The 17,185-nt window shown below is 40.8% G+C and overlaps 1 protein-coding gene across 9 annotated transcripts in view; it reads left to right on the top strand.

The window, feature by feature from the left end:
- The window catches only part of ABCC12 (ATP binding cassette subfamily C member 12), a 109,746-nt gene extending 94,123 nt beyond the window's left edge, over positions 1 to 15,623 (top strand). For 7 of the 9 annotated variants that reach the window (XM_027822142.3, XM_037878084.2, XM_043526256.1 and 4 more), the window contains 7 exons: positions 1,362 to 1,451; positions 1,571 to 1,760; positions 5,995 to 6,154; positions 7,793 to 7,871; positions 8,956 to 9,069; positions 13,147 to 13,311; positions 14,919 to 15,623. In XM_027822142.3, coding sequence (XP_027677943.2) covers positions 1,362 to 1,451; positions 1,571 to 1,760; positions 5,995 to 6,154; positions 7,793 to 7,871; positions 8,956 to 9,069; positions 13,147 to 13,311; positions 14,919 to 15,011 — 891 coding nt within the window. In that variant the 3' untranslated portion in view covers positions 15,012 to 15,623. Of the gene's footprint in view, positions 1 to 1,361; positions 1,452 to 1,570; positions 1,761 to 5,994; positions 6,155 to 7,792; positions 7,872 to 8,955; positions 9,070 to 13,146; positions 13,312 to 14,918 lie in introns of those variants that run through there. The other 2 variants (XR_006285192.1, XR_005222288.1) reach the window with 2 other exon arrangements.
- The last annotated feature ends 1,562 nt before the right edge of the window (positions 15,624 to 17,185 follow it).

A 17,185-nucleotide genomic window follows, 5' to 3' on the forward strand; every position in this document is an offset into this window, starting at 1 on the left:
GGGAGTTGTTTATTTTTTTTAAATGGCAAATGAAAATAAATTTTATTTTCTTCTTTAATAATCACAATAAACCATCCCCATTCTTACACACTTAGGGTAGTGTTGTTTTTACTTTCATAACCTTTCTACTTTCAATAAAGTAATATAAATATTTCCAGTCATAATGAACCTCTCAGAAGCAACAAGTAGTTTCTGCATTTTTACCTTAAACTGTCGTCACCTTCGACGACTACTTTTGCTCGTAACATTTAAAGCTCATACTTCTATTAAAAGTTAGTGTGCAATGATTGAATACATATGCCCAATGACTTTTACTGCTGGATTAATGATGTGTTGCCAAAATATTTTAAATGTTAAAAAATATGAAAAATATAGATTTTAAAAAAATATTATTTATTCCTAAATGTGAGGTAGTTCAGATGTCATGGAAAATACAAATATATTTATAACACATTGAGTTGACTACCAAATATCTCCTAACAGTGTGCAGAAAGGCCAGAAAAACACAGGACCCTCATGTCAAACTGTGAAAGATATTTTTCCAGTTGCTTCAGCTTGGCAAACTCCATAGGCATTTGTAATAGCTTTGAAATCACCTCGGGATCTATTACTGAGCTGTGCTGGTGATTAGCTTGTGTGCAATTTCATTCTCCAAAACACTCTTTTACATTAATTATGCACTCTTCATTCACCACTAGAGCTACTGTAGATAGAAGTGAATAAAAGGTGACTTCCCACAATGCACTGGGCTAAATTCCAAAGGCTGTATGCTGTTATGTGGTTCGTACACACTTTTTCAAATGTCTGTTACATACAAGGCCAATAAGAGAGGGAAAAACTCCCGGCATACAGTTGTGTGTGTGAAGATTTTACATTTCTCAAAAGGAGTGGAGAATTGGTACAGCTCTGGGCTAGATTGTACCTAATAGCCTTGCACTGGAGTGGGCATGGAAGGACTACACCACAGCAAGACCCCCGCATGGAGTATTGGCTGAATAAACAAACATATTAGATACACATTTGCGCACCTATCTTTTGAAGGTCAGACTGTAAGGGATTAATTTTCAAAGCCACAAAGGACAATCAGGCACTCAAATCACACTGAAAATCAATTGGGTGGCTAACTTTCCTTTGTGCCTTTGAAAGTCACACCCTAAATGACCACTTTCATATGCATAATTTATTAGACAGAAAGAAATTTCCTGTGAAACTCTGGACAATGGTCAGAAGAGTTCCATAAGCTGATATAAATATTAATGAGTTTGTTATTGTTTTAGGTCCTTTTCTTGCAAAGATTTATGACACATGCTCAACTTTATGCATATGAATAGTTTCATTAAAGTTTTTTTTCTTTTTAATAGTTGAGTGGACTTCTCCAAGTATGTGTAAGGACAGGGACTGAGACAGAAGCTAAATTTACTTCTGTTGAACAGATACAAGAATATATCTTGGTAAGAAATACATCTAAATGGAGCATTTAAGACCACTGTATGTATAAATATTGCTGAAATCTATAACTGTTGACTTTGTGGATCAATTAAATGTTCTCCTTTTTTTCCCTTTCTCGTAGAAGTGTGTTCCTGAAGCTTCCCAGTGTGCAGATATAGTGAACTCTCCCAACGGCTGGCCGGATCGAGGGAACATCACATTTAAAGATTACCAGATGAAATATAGAAACAACAGTCCTATGGTTCTCAATGGCTTAAATATATGCATTCACGGTGGAGAAACAATTGGTATTGTTGGAAGAACAGGCTCTGGTGAGATATACCATTTTGTCCCCCCGCCCCCGATTTCTCTCTGGCCCTCCATGCTAATTAATTACATATTTTTGACAGTTCACGGTTTTCTATAGTCAGTTTATCTGTAAATTGTGACATTACATTAAAAGGACTCAGTTCTGCCATTAAGGGCATGTCTACACTGCAATCTTAAGTCAACCTACGTTAAGTCGACTTACAATGGTATCCTCCTTTGGTCAGTGTTGCACATCCTTACGATGAGCACTTCCACCGACTAAAGAGGTGCACTGTGGAGGGCTGAAGGCCAGGGCGCTCAGTTCCCCACCACTCCCCACTGGGAGCCCAGCTGCCCCCTGGGGCTTCTCGCCTCCAGCAGGAAGATCCTGCCTGGAGTCCAGGCGGCTGCTGTGCTCCTTGCGGGTAGCTGAGACCCAGGGAGCAGCTGAAGCCAGGAGTCTGGGTGGCAGAAAGCTTGGAGTGAAGACCTGGCAGAAGCCCAGGTGGGGAACTGGCTTTCTGGTCAATTTCAGGGCTCTAGCTGATGGATCCATCTGATTCTGACATGGCCTCTGCAGTTCCATCTCTGAAGCCCAAGTTGGTTCCACTTTCAACTTCAAAGACCAGAGGTGTGGAACTGAGTATTTTGCTGGATCTGGTACTCTGTAGGTCTGTGAGACCAGCTATTTCCTTGCTGCTGTTCTGGAATCATTCTTTAATCCAAAGAGGTCTCTTACTGTGGTGGCTGAAGTGAACAATCCTGCATCTGAGCATTCCTCGTATCTAAGTGAGAGGCAGATGACTTGTTTGGTTCAGTGTTCTGCTTCCTCTTCATCTGAAAAAGGAGAAGAGCAGAGGAGATTGTTAGTCTTTCTCTGGATCCATTTGTGCCTTTTCCTCCGAGGACTCCAACAGGGTCCCAAAGCAGAACTTTCTCACCTTCTATTGCTCTTCACCCTTCAGTTCTGTTGCTGTCTTCTGTGAGGTCCATGGCAGATCTGAGGTTAGATCATCAGGTGGAGGAGGCAGATGAAGAATTAAGAGACCTGATTCCCCACTCCAGTGTTGTTCTGCCTCCTATGGGCATCTTTCCACATCCCAGCTACTGGAGGGACTGGCAATCCTGGTTGGGTTCCACCACAGGACGTTTTGAGTCATCCTCTTTATGGATGGAGAGGTGATGTTTCAGCAGAAAAGGATCCAGTAGCTGAGCAATCCTTGGATCTGATTCCACTAGATCTATCTTCAGCTCTGATAGTTGTGCCTGACACGTTTTCTAAAGAGGAAGACAGAGATAGCTCCTCTTTTAGAATAAGAGCAGATGGATACAGACTTTGATGTGACTTGTCACCTGATGAGCAGGTAGGTGTTGCTTCTCCATTGTCTCTTCTGAGGATGCTTTGCAGTTTCATGACCTCGTGGACCACATGGCATCCACATTGAACTTACCTTCTGTGGCTATGGAGAAAACCTTCCACCCAGTATTGGACATTCTTGGGGCTGCCTTCTGGAATAGGATGTGGTTGCCGATAGTGGATGGTCTCTTGCAGCCAACTAGGACTGTTTGGGCAACCCCTGCTTCCAGTCAATGTATTTCTGAAAAAGCAGATAATTGTATGAGATATCCCAGGACTTGGGGTTTTCTTACTGTCACACTCACCCTCTGCCTAATTCACTGTGGTGGCTCTGCTAGTAATAAGTTTACGTCCAGTTAGGCCCATTAGACTCTTTGCAGAGAGGGGAAGAAAGTTCCCCCCCCCTTCTCTTGGTATTAGGATGGCTAATTACCAGGTGGTCATGGCATCTGTGTTTGTTCAGGCTTTGCCAGACAATAAGAGAAGGCTGGCAAATGTTATTTTGATGAAGGGACAAAATGTGAAGCATGCTCTCAGGGCTTCAGCTGATGCTTCTCACTTTTCCACTAGAGCACTGGCACCTTAAGGAGACCTTTTTGGCTTTGTGCCTCTTCATTGGCTGTGGATACCAAATCAAATACCCCTCTTCCTTTTGAGAGGCAATAAGACTGATGAATTTTTGGAAAAATTAACAGATAGCAAATCCACTGCTTGTTCACTGGGTCACTATCCCTGGTTCAGAAAGAGACCATACACTCCTTCTTTCCATTATCAGAGACAATTTTACCTCAGTTATTTGCTTATTTTTCCTCAAATCACAGATGTCAGCATCAGTAAGCTTTGTTTTCATCTCAGAGCAAGCGCAAGAAGAAGTATTTTAGATACACACCCGAGACAAAACAATCTGCTCCCTCCTCTTTATGTTCCTTGAACACCAGGCCTGAGATTTGATGTGAGGAGCGAGAGTCAGGAACCAATAAGTGACAATCCCTCCCTTCCTTTATTTGGAGACAGGCTAGCCATTTTCATCAACAACTGGAGGCTTATTACATCAGACAAGTGGGTTCCAGAAATCACTGAGGAGAGGTATGCCATATAAATAAAAAAAAACTACCCTCTTTCAATTCTCCCTACTCTTCCCTTTACAGAGAACTGTCTCATGAGGCTATTCTTCTATCACAGGTTCAAAAACTGCTTCTGCTAGGTGTTGTCAAAGAGATACCCAAACATCTTTGGTGTCCGGGTTTTATTCAAGATACCTCCTGGTACAAGAAAAGATGTGGGATTCTCTTCAATTTTAGATCTCAGAAAACTGAACAAGTACATTTGGAAGTTCTGGTTTTTAATGTTTCAATCCAGCTGAGCCTTTGTTTTGTTATGGCCCAGCAACATTTCCAGTACAAGGTCTTGCTGTTTGGCCTTTCTACAGCACCAAGAGTCTTTACAAAGTGGCTCTCTGTAGTAGCAGTGCATTAAAGAAAGCAGGGTATGTTTGTTTACCTATATTTGGACAACTGGCTGCTGAAGTCTTCTTCATGTGCGGGCCTGCTACTTCATATCAACTCCACAATCTCCCTACTTACAGATCTAGGGCATCAAAAAGTCTGCTCTGATGGCAGTTGCATCATTTACTATTTTTCATACAGACAAGGTGGTTCTTAGAACTGAACCTAAGTTTCTACAAAAATAGCATCTGAATTACCCATCAAATTATTAATTTTTCCCCCTTAAACCACATGCTAATGAAAGGGAATTGGAGTTACATACCTTAGATGCTAGAAGGATTCTGGCATATTATTTAAATAGAACAAAGAGTTTTAGAAAGTCATCTAGGTTATTTGTCTCTTACGCTAAGAATCACACGGGTAATAGTGTATCTATTCAGACTATTTCTGGAACAGTTAAACAATATATAACTGAATGTTATACATTAGTGGCAGTTCCTGTGCCTGCTATTGGGAAGTATCATTCTACTAGAGCAATGGTAACATCTCTTAACATGCCTTAAACATGTTCCTATTGGAGAAATCTACTAAGCTGCTACTTCAAGGTCAGTCTATTGTACTTTTACCAAAAATTATGCTTTGGATTTTGCTTCAAGATCAGATGCCAGACTTAGTAGAGCCATGCTTCAATCATTATTTGATTAGGCCTCTGTTCCCTCTTCCTGAAATTTCTGCACTGTGTGCCAAACTACTCATAAGTATGAATATGCAGAGTCACTCAAAGAAGAAGTGAAGGTTGGCTACTTGTAATTGGAGACAACTCTTCAAGACAACTCTGCATATTCATACCACAACTTGGGTACAAATAAATAACCTTCCCCTCTTTCTCAGAGTCTTACCTTGGTTCTCTGGGTTAGTGGTGGAAGGAACCAAGGTGGAAGGGGGCACACCACCACCTCGTATAGATTACCCTTAAAACATTTGAGGATGCTGAGATGGCGGCACACGTGTACTCTAGGGACACTATTTGGAGAAGTTTCTATCATTAGGCATCACCAGTGGCACATTACCCATAAATGGGTATATACAGGGTCTTCTGGAAGAACTCTGGTTACAAGTAAGTATCCTTCATTTATAATTAACATTATTGGCAAACTTGTTAACACATTCAGCAGAGAGCCCAAAAATGAATAAGAATGGAGAATGAACTTACCTCTCACCTTCAAAGTGATCACTTTGTATAAGTGTTGAGACACATTGAAGCGGTACAGACAACTACATTTTTGCAACTTGCACGGCTGAGAACTGTACTATAACTGATCTGTGAGTAAAACAGAGTTCAGATCACACATATATCAAACCTGGAACTTTCCAGGGAGACTAAAATGCACTTTACATCATTGTTTATAAAAGTCAAAGTTTATCTGAATAATATTTTTTTTTAATCCCCTACAGGAAAATCATCATTAGGAGTTGCACTCTTTCGACTAGTAGAACCAACTGCTGGTACTATCCTAATTGACGATGTTGATATCTGTACTATTAGTTTGGAAAATCTAAGAACAAAGCTTTCTGTTATTCCTCAAGATCCTGTTCTGTTTGTAGGTACAGTAAGGTAGTTGTTCCTACAATTGTAAATTAACGTTTGTTGTGAAGTGAAATCTCATTAAATCATAAAGTGAGGCATTTTGGTTTGTGTTACAACTGATTATTAGTAATTATTATTAATTTGCATTACAGTAGCACTGAGAAGCCTTGAGATCCAAACCCCTTATGCTATACATGCACATAGTAAGAAAAGTTTACAGTATAAACAAACAAAGGTGGGATAAATTAAGTATTATTATCCCCTTTTTACAGATGAGGAACTGGGATGCAGGTAGGCTAAGGGTATATCTACACAGCAGTTGAGAGTGCGATTCCCAGCACAAGTAGATATAGAGGCAGTAGCTCTGCTCTAGCTAGCATCTAAAAACAGCAGTAAAGCCATAGCAGCATGGGTGATGACTCAGCCTAACCACGCACGTCCTTACCCAGGAGGTTGGGGGAGACTGTACTCTGGCAGCTAGTCCAAGCTGCTGGGACCACACTGTATTCTTAGGTGCCATCTCAAGCAGAACTAGTGCATGTATGTCTACCATGGAGGTAACTGCACCTCTCAGCTGCTGTGTAGACATATCCTAAGTGACTTGCCAAGGTTCACAGGAAGTCTGTGACAGCCCTGGGAATTGAACCCAGGTCACCTGTGTTCAAGTCCAGAAATTCTCACAGAATCAAATTTTTGATAATAGAGTTTCATAAAATATACACAGAACATCTGAAATTTCTCAGTTTATCAATATTGAAAATGGTTTGTGAATGGGAGGGAACTAACCTCTAAAAATCTCTCATCTTCATAGGAGCAGAATTCATTATGTCTCAGATTGAATGGCTCACCATCATCTCAAACTTAATGTGGGCAAAGCTGAGCTCATTATCCTTCATTCTAGACCCTCTCCACTACCTCCATTACTCATTAAACTTGATGCCACCACTCTCCCTTGTCCCTATCCAATTTATCCAAAATGTTGCTGTCAAAGTCATCTCTCTGTCTGTCACTTCAACCACATCATCCTCTTCTTTGCATTATTTTCCTGGCTTCCCATTGTGCTGTTCTTCACGCTCACCTTCTTGTACTTGCCTGCATAGCCCTATGTCAGACAGTGCTTGCCTACATCTTCAACCAGGTCTACACTACCCTTGCATCCTTGTCTCCACTCAGCCTTCATAACACCTTCATCTTCTTTTACAATACCTTCCGTGCAATCTTTCATGCTTCTCTTTGGTGTTGGAATATGCTGCCTAAGCTTGTTCACCAACTTTCCTTAAATTCCTTAATAAAAGCCTCACTTGGGTGAGAAGAGAAGGAATTAGATCATATTAGCAGTATCACTGAAACCCTGAATATAGCTACTATATTTTTATTATAATATCAACATGTTCTATGGAATAATCATGAATCCAGAAGTATCACTATCAACAGAACAAACTGATTTTTCCCTCAAACCAGCTAAGAGCTCAGAGTACAGGAAAACAATGTATGAAAAATTATTGAAAACATGCATTATAAAAATTAAAGTACAGAGATAAGTTCTTTGGCCGTTCAGCCAAAATATTTCATGTTTAAAGTGACTTGTAATAGTAATTTACAAAGTATTGTTGTACTATATTGTGTTTTATTTAAAAAAAAATAATTTTAATTTTTGCCTGTCAGGTACAACCTAGATCCTTTTGGTAACTATACAGATGATTGGATCTGGAAAGCTCTGGAAAGAACATTTATGAAAGAGACTGTACGTTTTTGGGGGTTTGATCATAATTCATTTTCTGATAAAGATAATAAATGGAAAGTCATTTACTGTTTGGTACTGCATATAATTTATCATGTTAGATTGTTATGGCATTAATATATAATCTCATCAGTTGTGAATAATGTCTACTTACCGCATTGCTTCCCTTTTTGATGTTATAATGGCAGAATGTTTATTTGAAATGTACAACACTCTTTTTAACAATCATAGAAAATATAACATCCTGATAAATGTATGACCATGCACAATCAATATACACCTCTACCCTGATATAATGCGGTCCTCGGGAGTCAAAAAATCTTACCGTGTTATAGGTGAAACGGCGTTATATCGAACTTGCTTTAGCACCCCCTGCTCCTTGTCCCCTGATGACCCCCTCCAGAGACCCCCCCCATCCCTAATCACCCCCAGGACCCCACCCCACCCCCTACCCACCCCCCCTGCTCCCTGTCCCTTGACTGCTCCGACCCCTATCCACACCCCTGACAGACACTCACCAGCAGCGGCAGGAAGCGGAGCCCCAGCCTCCTCCACTCCGCCAGCTCCCAGCCACAGTGCTCCGCTTCCCGCCACCGGTGAGTGCGGGGAGATTGGGGAAAGGACACCACCGGTGAGTGTGGGGGGGGGGTGAATCCCTTCCCCCAAGCCCCCGCCCCCAAGTGACATGGCTGGGGCTGGGGCAAGGGAAGCGGAGCGGGTTGCTCCCAGCCCCCCGCTAATCACCTGGGCCACTCTGGGCCTGCGGGGCCCCCACAAGTGCCCCCCCCACAGCTCCTGCCTCCCAGACCCTTGGGGGGGGGGAGGCCCTGCCCATGCCCACCCCCCGAGACCCTCTGCCCCTTATCCAACCCCTCGGCCCTGGCCCTGCACCCTTAACACGCCACTCAGAGCAGCGTGTCAGAGCCAGACAGGCTGATCTGCCGAAGCGTGCAGCCCCGCCCCCCAGAGCACTGCTTTACTGCGTTATATCCAAATTCGTGTTATATCGGGTCGCATTATATCGGGGTAGAGGCGTATATTATTGCATAATATGTATAATCATTGTGTCTTTTTCTTTGTATTCTAGATATTGAAACTCCCAGGAAAATTACAGGCAGAAGTTGTTGAAAATGGAGAAAACTTCTCATTAGGGGAAAGACAGCTACTTTGTATGGCAAGAGCTCTCCTTCGAAATTCAAAAGTAAGTAATGGGAGAGATTCTGATACTTCCAGCAGTGGTCCTGAATACACGAGAGTTGCAATAAGTTTTTTTCCATCTAACAAAGAGGGGGAAAAGGTGAAACCTACAAAGAAACCAACATATGTTTGTTCTCAGTTTTATGACTAGCTTATGAGTAAAGTCAACTTAATTGAAATATATTTTTCAACTTTCTTATTTGCTGTATTTGATCCAAATCTTTTCAACCTTTTAGATTCCCCATAAATTAACCTGTATCTTGTCATATTAAATACTAAACATCTACCGCAGTTAATGGTTGAACACCCATATTCTTCATTTTCCAACAATATATACATCTCACACTAACAACGTCTCCTGCTCACTTTAATTGCTGCTTTTGGCAATTTGAAGTCACAAAGTTCTGTTGTCCTACTAGTTAATAACACTATGAGCACAGGAAGCCTGTGGTCACTTTTGAATCTATACAATCATGAAGCCTGATCATCAGCTGATATAAATCCACTGACCTCAGTGACGCTATGCTGATTTACACCAGCTGAGGCTCTAACCTTTTGTCTTTTGCTTGGCAAAGCATATTTGAGATTTGCCTATTGCTCAGCTATGCTTTTTCAAGTGAAAATGAAATGTTTAAACTTCAAAAGAGGGCTATGTCTGCAGGGATTCTCTCTTCCCAGAGGAGCACACCCCTACAAATATTTTTAATGCTCAAATATGTACTTCCAAACTTATTTGGAATGAAGGCTTAAAACCTGCAAGAGAGACCATGAAAACTGGTTCCTGAGAGGAACTAAGCCATAATGGGAGTTTGGATTTCCCAGTGTTCTCAGGAAACTAACCTGTAGCCTGGTTACATCAGGCTACTCTTCAGGTGTTGACACTGTATAATCTATAAGGCAATAAAGCAGTAACAAACAAGTCCCTACACCTGTCTGTAAAACCATAAAAGCTTCTGTTTGGCTTTAACTTGCATATTTGAGCATAAACATGACAATGGGGACTTGCTTCCTGCCAATTTTCAGCAAGGGCCCAATCCAGTTTCTACTCAGTGGAAAGACCATGAATATCAATGAGGGTTGGATCAGTAAATCCTTATTAATGTATAAGCCTCAAGATCTTGAGTACCTTTCATTTTAATAAATCCACACATATATTGTCACTTGGCACTGCTCTATACAAATATCTGGACTCATTTTTAATGCTACAAGATATGTGGTGTTAGTTTATAATAGGTTTCTCATTCCTCTACAATCGCCTAAACCATCAGAAAAAAAGTTCCAAGGATTCACTCTTTCTCTCCTCACCTCCCCCAGTAAAACTTTCAAAATATTTTTAAAATTATAAATTTCCAGCTCTGGCAAACCCTTTCAAGCCTGCTACTGTATCAGGATGGTCTCAAACATGGATTTTGTGTTTTCATGTAGTGGGCCCCATTTCCAAAGGGCTTCAACCTCCTCTTTAAACCTACATTTGCAATTTTGAAGGCGCACTCTGTGCAATTCAAGCACCTAGATAGGAGCTAGATTCCATCTTAATCTAGCCCCACTGAAATAAAATGGGACTATTCATGGAGTAAGGTACTATTCAATGTGAGTAAGGATCACAGGACCCACCCACACCAGGATCATGTTTGCCATTTAAGAAATTACATCCATATACATGAGCTCTTAAAGTTAAGTCAGAACCCCCCCCAAAAAAGTCAGGTACATATTAGATGATACATATAAAACTTCTGCTGTGTTCCATTTATAAGACCGCCTCTTTTCTGCCTCCTAGAGTCCTCTTTGCAAGTGTCCTATCTTTTCTGTCCTGTAACTCAAGTTTAAATTTTCCTCAACACTTCATACAATATGGACCATAATTTGCTCTTCTAGGACCCAATCTTCCTCCACTTGGAGTCACCCAGAGAGTTTTGCCAATGGCTTCAATGAGAGAAGGATTTAGGACCTAAACCTTTCCTGACAAACAAACACAACTGGCCCCTGTGACATACCAGGATACAATCCAGACCAGTGAGGGGCTGTGTTACCCCTGCCCTGCAACCTGGGGAGGCCTTATAATGCCTTGCTCAAGTAGCTCCCACTTGGGCCACTCACAAACAGCCTTCCGGCATGCAAACCACTGTGTATCTGTATGTAATTGCAGCCTGCCAGCCACACTTGGATTACACTCCAGCTCCTACCAGCCTTGGCTGTACTTCAGGGTGACCCCCAACACTCCCCTTGTTCCAGATTTCCCCCAGAAATGTATGTCCTGTACTGCCCAGACCTCTTCTAGACAGTACTTAAAATATTTTGTACTGTCTAGAAGAGGTCTGGGCAGTATTATTCTCCTTTAAGAGAATAATATGCAGACAACTTGTCACCCCAAATGGAGTTACCCAGACACTTCAACTTGAATACATTAGATTAGATAAAACAAGTTTATTAATTACAAAGAGAGAGATTTTAAGTGAGTCCAAAAAATGAGGCATAAGTCAGAAATGGTTACAAGAAGAATAAAGATAAGACATTTACTAATACCTAACTTAACAAACTGTATCAGATTCAAGCAAAGTTTCTCACCACATACTTTCAGCAGTCTTACTGACCAAACTGTATGTCAGGACCCCTTCCCTAGAGTCCAACAAATGCTTCCTTTGTCACATCAGGTGCAATGAATGTGATGGGCAGGGAGAGAGAGAGGGATGCCTTGGGGTGTTTGTCCCTCCTTTACGGTTTCAGTCCCCCTCTTGAAAAATATTTCCAGCTGGGCACTAGAAGACAAAGAGTCTATGTGGAACGATGTTCTCTGCTGTTTCCCCCCCGCCCCCATCTGTTTGAGCTTTCTTTGTTTCCTTTCTTGCTTGATGACTGTTTACTGCTTAAATGCAAATTACAGCAAGCATACATTCCTTTGTTTAGGACAGACCTGTTTGCTGCCTTCTGTTTGGGCAGGGCTGTGGGGTTTGGAACGTGTTAATAACACCATACAGGGAAATTTTACAATTCTACATACCATTTTGCAACACATTTGATCAGGACGATACTGAACAGCAAATTATGAGTTTTCAAATGATACCTTACAAGGCATACTTTGTACAAAGATTATTACAATAGTGTGTATGGTGTGAACACAGGGTATATTCTGTCACAGCCCCATACTTACTTTTGTTTCTGGGTATAGTTTTATTTGTGTTAGAGGATGAACTATCTAAATAATACTGAAATACAAGAATGAGATCACTAACTTTTGGTGTTTTTCATTTTCATACATGACTGAAGAGGAAGATGGTGCTATTGCTTAGATGACCAATATGCTTAAAATTTCCCCACTTTGTGGAAATTACAGTTTGTAACTGTGGCACCCAATGATTAAAATGAATATTTATTCATTTAGATTTCAAAAGACATAAAAGAATGTCTAGCCCAAGCTGTAATTGGCTTTGCCATTAGTTAAAAATAATACCTAAATCATTACTAAATCCAGAACATCAGCACATTCCCCCTGCACCTTGCTGTACATACCACCAGCAAGTAGCAGAAACATATTACAAATCAAGGCCCTAATCCTACAAACACCACATGCTTAACTTTATGCATATGAGTAGTCCCACTGAAGTCAGTATGGGAGAAATCTTTTAAATGTTTATTTTAACAATACAAATAGAACAGGAAAAAAAGAGAAAATGCACACCACTGGGGTTTCTTCTGAGAATCTGGAGTGTAGGGAGTATTTGATTTGCACCCCAATCCTACACACACAAACGTGCTTAATTTTCCTCACATGAGTAGTTGTAACAGGAGTAGTCTCACATGTTAAGCATGCATATAAGTATTTACAGGATTAGGGCTCAAATCAAAATCTCCCCACCTTGCAAATTCTCAAACAAACCCCAGTGATGAGAATTTAATAATCAGATTTTCATTTTTTTGGTCTAATCTGATTCTTAAAAATAAGCATTATAAAATAAATATCTAACTTTATAAATGCCATTTTTAATATATGTTCCTGTTTATTCATGTATAAAAGCATTGTAAGGTGTAAAGATTTTTTTAAAAAATACATATTGTATGTTTAAAAGTTTTTTCCCCTCAACAGATCATACTTCTTGATGAAGCTACGGCCTCAATTGATTCTGAAACTGATGCACTAATTCAGTGCACAATCAGAGAAGCATTCAAGGACTGCACAGTCTTAACCATTGCGCATCGCATAAACACTGTTCTCGAGTGTGACCATATTCTGGTTATGGACAATGGAAAGGTACGGTATCAAAGAAGTTAGAAAGGGAAAAGACCTATTAGATCATCTAATCCATCACTCTGCCACTGTACATTTATTCCCTATTGTACATTTACTAGTGCTATGTCTGGTCTACTTTAAAATGTCTGAAACAATGGGGCTTTCACTACTACTACTGCTACTACTTTGGGAAAAACTTTTCTACTACCTAATAGATCTCATTTCATGGAAGCTTTTCCTTAAATTTCTTCTTAATTTCTTCCCATTGTTCCCTTTCAGACTCCAAACCATCCAACACATTCTCTTCATCGTTAGTGTTTACACCCTTCAAATATTTAGACTTTTGCCATGGTCCACCCATATTTCCTTTCATTATTGCTCAGCCAGGTTATATTTATTTAACTTTTTCGGGGATCAGTTCTGTAATATGCTGAACATTCTGCCCCAATCCAATAAATAAATTAAGTTTAACTTTAAGAACACGTGGTCCCATTGGTACATACGTAAATTCTTTGCTGGATCAGAGCCAGAGTAACTCAGCACCTTGCAGGATTGAGCCTTTGATCCTTTTTTTTTTTTTTTTTATAAATCAGGGCTCTTCTACTCAGGACAGTTACACTGGTATAAACTGACATGAATTTAAACTGATATACTTATTCTGGTATAAGAGGGCTTTTTTTGCTTTAGCTTATATTGCTTATGAAGGGGTTTAAACTAAGCTGAAAAACACCACTCTTATTCTGGAATGAGTGTGTCCACGTGGAGAGTTATAATCAGTTTAACTATATTGGTAGAACTGGAAAAACTCTCCTGTGAAGACAAGTCCTCAGTCCCTCCAGCCGCCTAAACATTTTTGTTGCTTTTCTCTGAACTCCATATTTGTTAATAGCATTTTGGCAATTAGGTGCCTAGAACTGAATGCAATATTCTGGGTATAGTCACAGCAGAGTTGCATAGACTTTTATCTAACTGTTCCGTAAAGGGATGCCTTTGACTCTGATCCTTGTTGGCACAGATCTTGATGGGGAAGGAAAGACTGAATTTGTGACCTTTGCACCCCTTGATCAGGGAACCAGTGCCACTTAGAAAAGTCTCAGAGTTATGCCAGCTGGAAATGGTCTCTACAAAACCATTACATCAGCCAGTAATCAACTGGAGCTTAGCAGCTCTCTGACCATGCCCCCATCCCTCACCAGCTAAGAAAATGTCTTTTAAGTAATATAGAAATGTCTCTGCTGATGCATTTGTGGCTCCGTTTATTATCTTATAGAATTCTGAGTAGTCATAATTTCCCATGAGTATGAGGCACTGAGGTTCAGAGTATCATAAGTGGGTTCACAAATGTTTTCCTCTCACTCTTCTCTAGTGCTGGTGGTCTGTAGCAAATTTATACTGCCATTATTACTTTATATGGAATATGCTTTAAGGCCAGAAGGGACCATCATGATAATTTAGTTTGACTTCCTGCACATAACCCACAGACCCTTCCCCACCCACTCTTTTAATAGGCCCATAATCTATGGTTGTATCCTCACCCAAAGAAGTTTTATATAGTGCGAAATTCAAAAACATTTGTGTTTTTGCTTCCTATTTGACATTTGTTCAATCTATTGCCTGCTGACTTTCAGGTAATTGAGTTTGGCAAGCCCGAAGATCTTGTACAAAAACCACATTCTGCATTTGGATCACTCTTGGCTGCAGCAAACAAAGTGGCATTATAGAAGACATATTTTGTTTTGGCCATGTGATCATTGAAGATGGATGTGTGATATAAATTAGAAATAAAGACATTACTAGATTGCCATGTTAACTTCCAGCAACAAGATCTGGTTAGAAATTAACACTGTGACCTTTAGCTGAAAGACGTATCGCTACAAGTCACGTAATATCACCTAAAAAGACTAAGGATTAAACTAGAATAAATGCCAGATGAATTAATTGCTTACTTCACATCTGGTTTGAAGTCTGGAAATGAAGCGTGTGTGTCATAGTGCACCCAGCCAGTGGAAACTACAGAAATGTACTATTTTTACACTACCATATTCTTTCATTTAAAACCAGTCCAATATTGTACCTGACTATAAAAATATAGATAAATGATGAAACACTGGAAAATGCAAGACAATATTTTTAAAAGCTTTATTATAAAATTAGAAGTGAAAAGACTGGAAATTTATGGGGTAAGTGCTGATTATATCTTTCACGTTAATATGGAACAGGTATTGATTCAAAGCATAAAATATGGTTTGTTGGCACATTTGGTGTAAAGATAATTATCTTGTATACTCCATGTGATCTATTAATCATTCCAGACTGGAAAAAATAAAATTTTATCCATCGAAGCTTATGTTTCAATACTTTTATCTCTTGCTCAGTGGTGGAGTCAAGTTTTGCTACCAGAAGTGGCAATGGATAATTATACCTTCAATTATACCTGTTGGTTTCCTAATTTCACACGTTATCATGCCTGTGTATTTCACATATTATCATGCCTTCTGCACCCTCCACCATAGCATCACAGCCCTAATCCCGACCTGGCCCAGAAGGAAGGCCCCTGGGAACAGGGGTGTTGGAGACTGAGCCCACTCTGCACTCACCCAGCAGCAATGGCTCCTGTCATGCAGGGCAGGGCCCAGCTCCCTGATCCAGGTGTTCTGACCTAATGCACGGGGTTGCAGCATCATTAGGTTTGGCCCAGCTGCCCCTCCTCACGATAAAGGGTCTGCTGGGTGAAATTTGAGAAAATGGCTTGTAACATGTTATATAGGTCAAAGTGCCATGTCATTTTTAATTGATATGGTTAAAAATCAGTGCCTATGCTTTTAAAGACAGTTTTAAAAGAAGTGTAACAAAGCTCTGTCCTTGTCTCTGTGGGTCCCGCATTTCCTGGTGGATTTCACTGTCCTCAGAGGCTCACTGTGACCCTCCAAATAGCCCTTCTCTCTCTAGAGGCAAGGGACACAGCCTACTAAGCCATTTTCATCATAAGCCAGCAAGGGAGGTGAGGAGAAGCTATCCTCCCTTGCACAGTCTCTGTTGTCTCTCAGCCTCAGGGATTAATCAGGGGGCAAAGGGGGGAGCCCGGGCCCGCCCTCTACTCTGGGCTCCAGCCCAGGGACTCTAATAGTATCAGCTATGGTAACTGACTTTTTAGAAACAGGACATTGTACAATTCCCTGGGCTACTTCCCCACAGCAGCCCCCCATTCCTCAAGATCCACTTCACCCTTCTTCCTTGTGCCTGATATGGCGTGTACTGCTCAGTCTCTCCAACAGCGCAACTTCCTCCTACAGCTCCTGACATGTGCCCCCACCTGACTAACTGGGGGGCTTTTAACTAGTTTCAGCCAGCCCCTGACTGGCTTCAGGTGTTCAATCAACCTAGCTGTCCTCCCTGCCTTCTGGAAAGATCTTAATTGGCCCCAGGTGTCTTAATTAACCTGGAGCAGCTGCCATTTACTTATTCTGGTAACAGGGATTTGTTTAGCCTGTGGCTAATACATCTGTCTGCTATTAGTTTGCTATAGGCATGAGGCCTTGCCCTGTCACAAAAGGTTTTGTTGATATAAGGTTGCATATAGCTCCTGCTAGTGTTGTGTAGATCTGTTGTGTGTCATCTGGGAACAGCTTTTCTTCTTCTTGCTACTTAAGCAGTGCCTAAAGTGACTGATATTTCACAATATGCAGAATGCACCACACAAAAAAAAATCCCATGTCATGAAGTCACTTCCATTCTAAAGGCATGTCTACACAGGGATAAAAACCTGTGGGTGGCTCAAGTCAGCCTTTTCAGGCTTGCAGACTCAAAAATTGCTGAGTAGATGTTCAGGCTCGGGCTGGAGCCCGAGCTCTGAGATCCCATGAGGGTGAAGGGTCCCAGAGCTCAGACCCCAGCC

Source organism: Chelonia mydas, chromosome 12, assembly GCF_015237465.2.
Source record: "Chelonia mydas isolate rCheMyd1 chromosome 12, rCheMyd1.pri.v2, whole genome shotgun sequence".
NCBI lineage: Eukaryota > Metazoa > Chordata > Testudines > Cheloniidae > Chelonia > Chelonia mydas.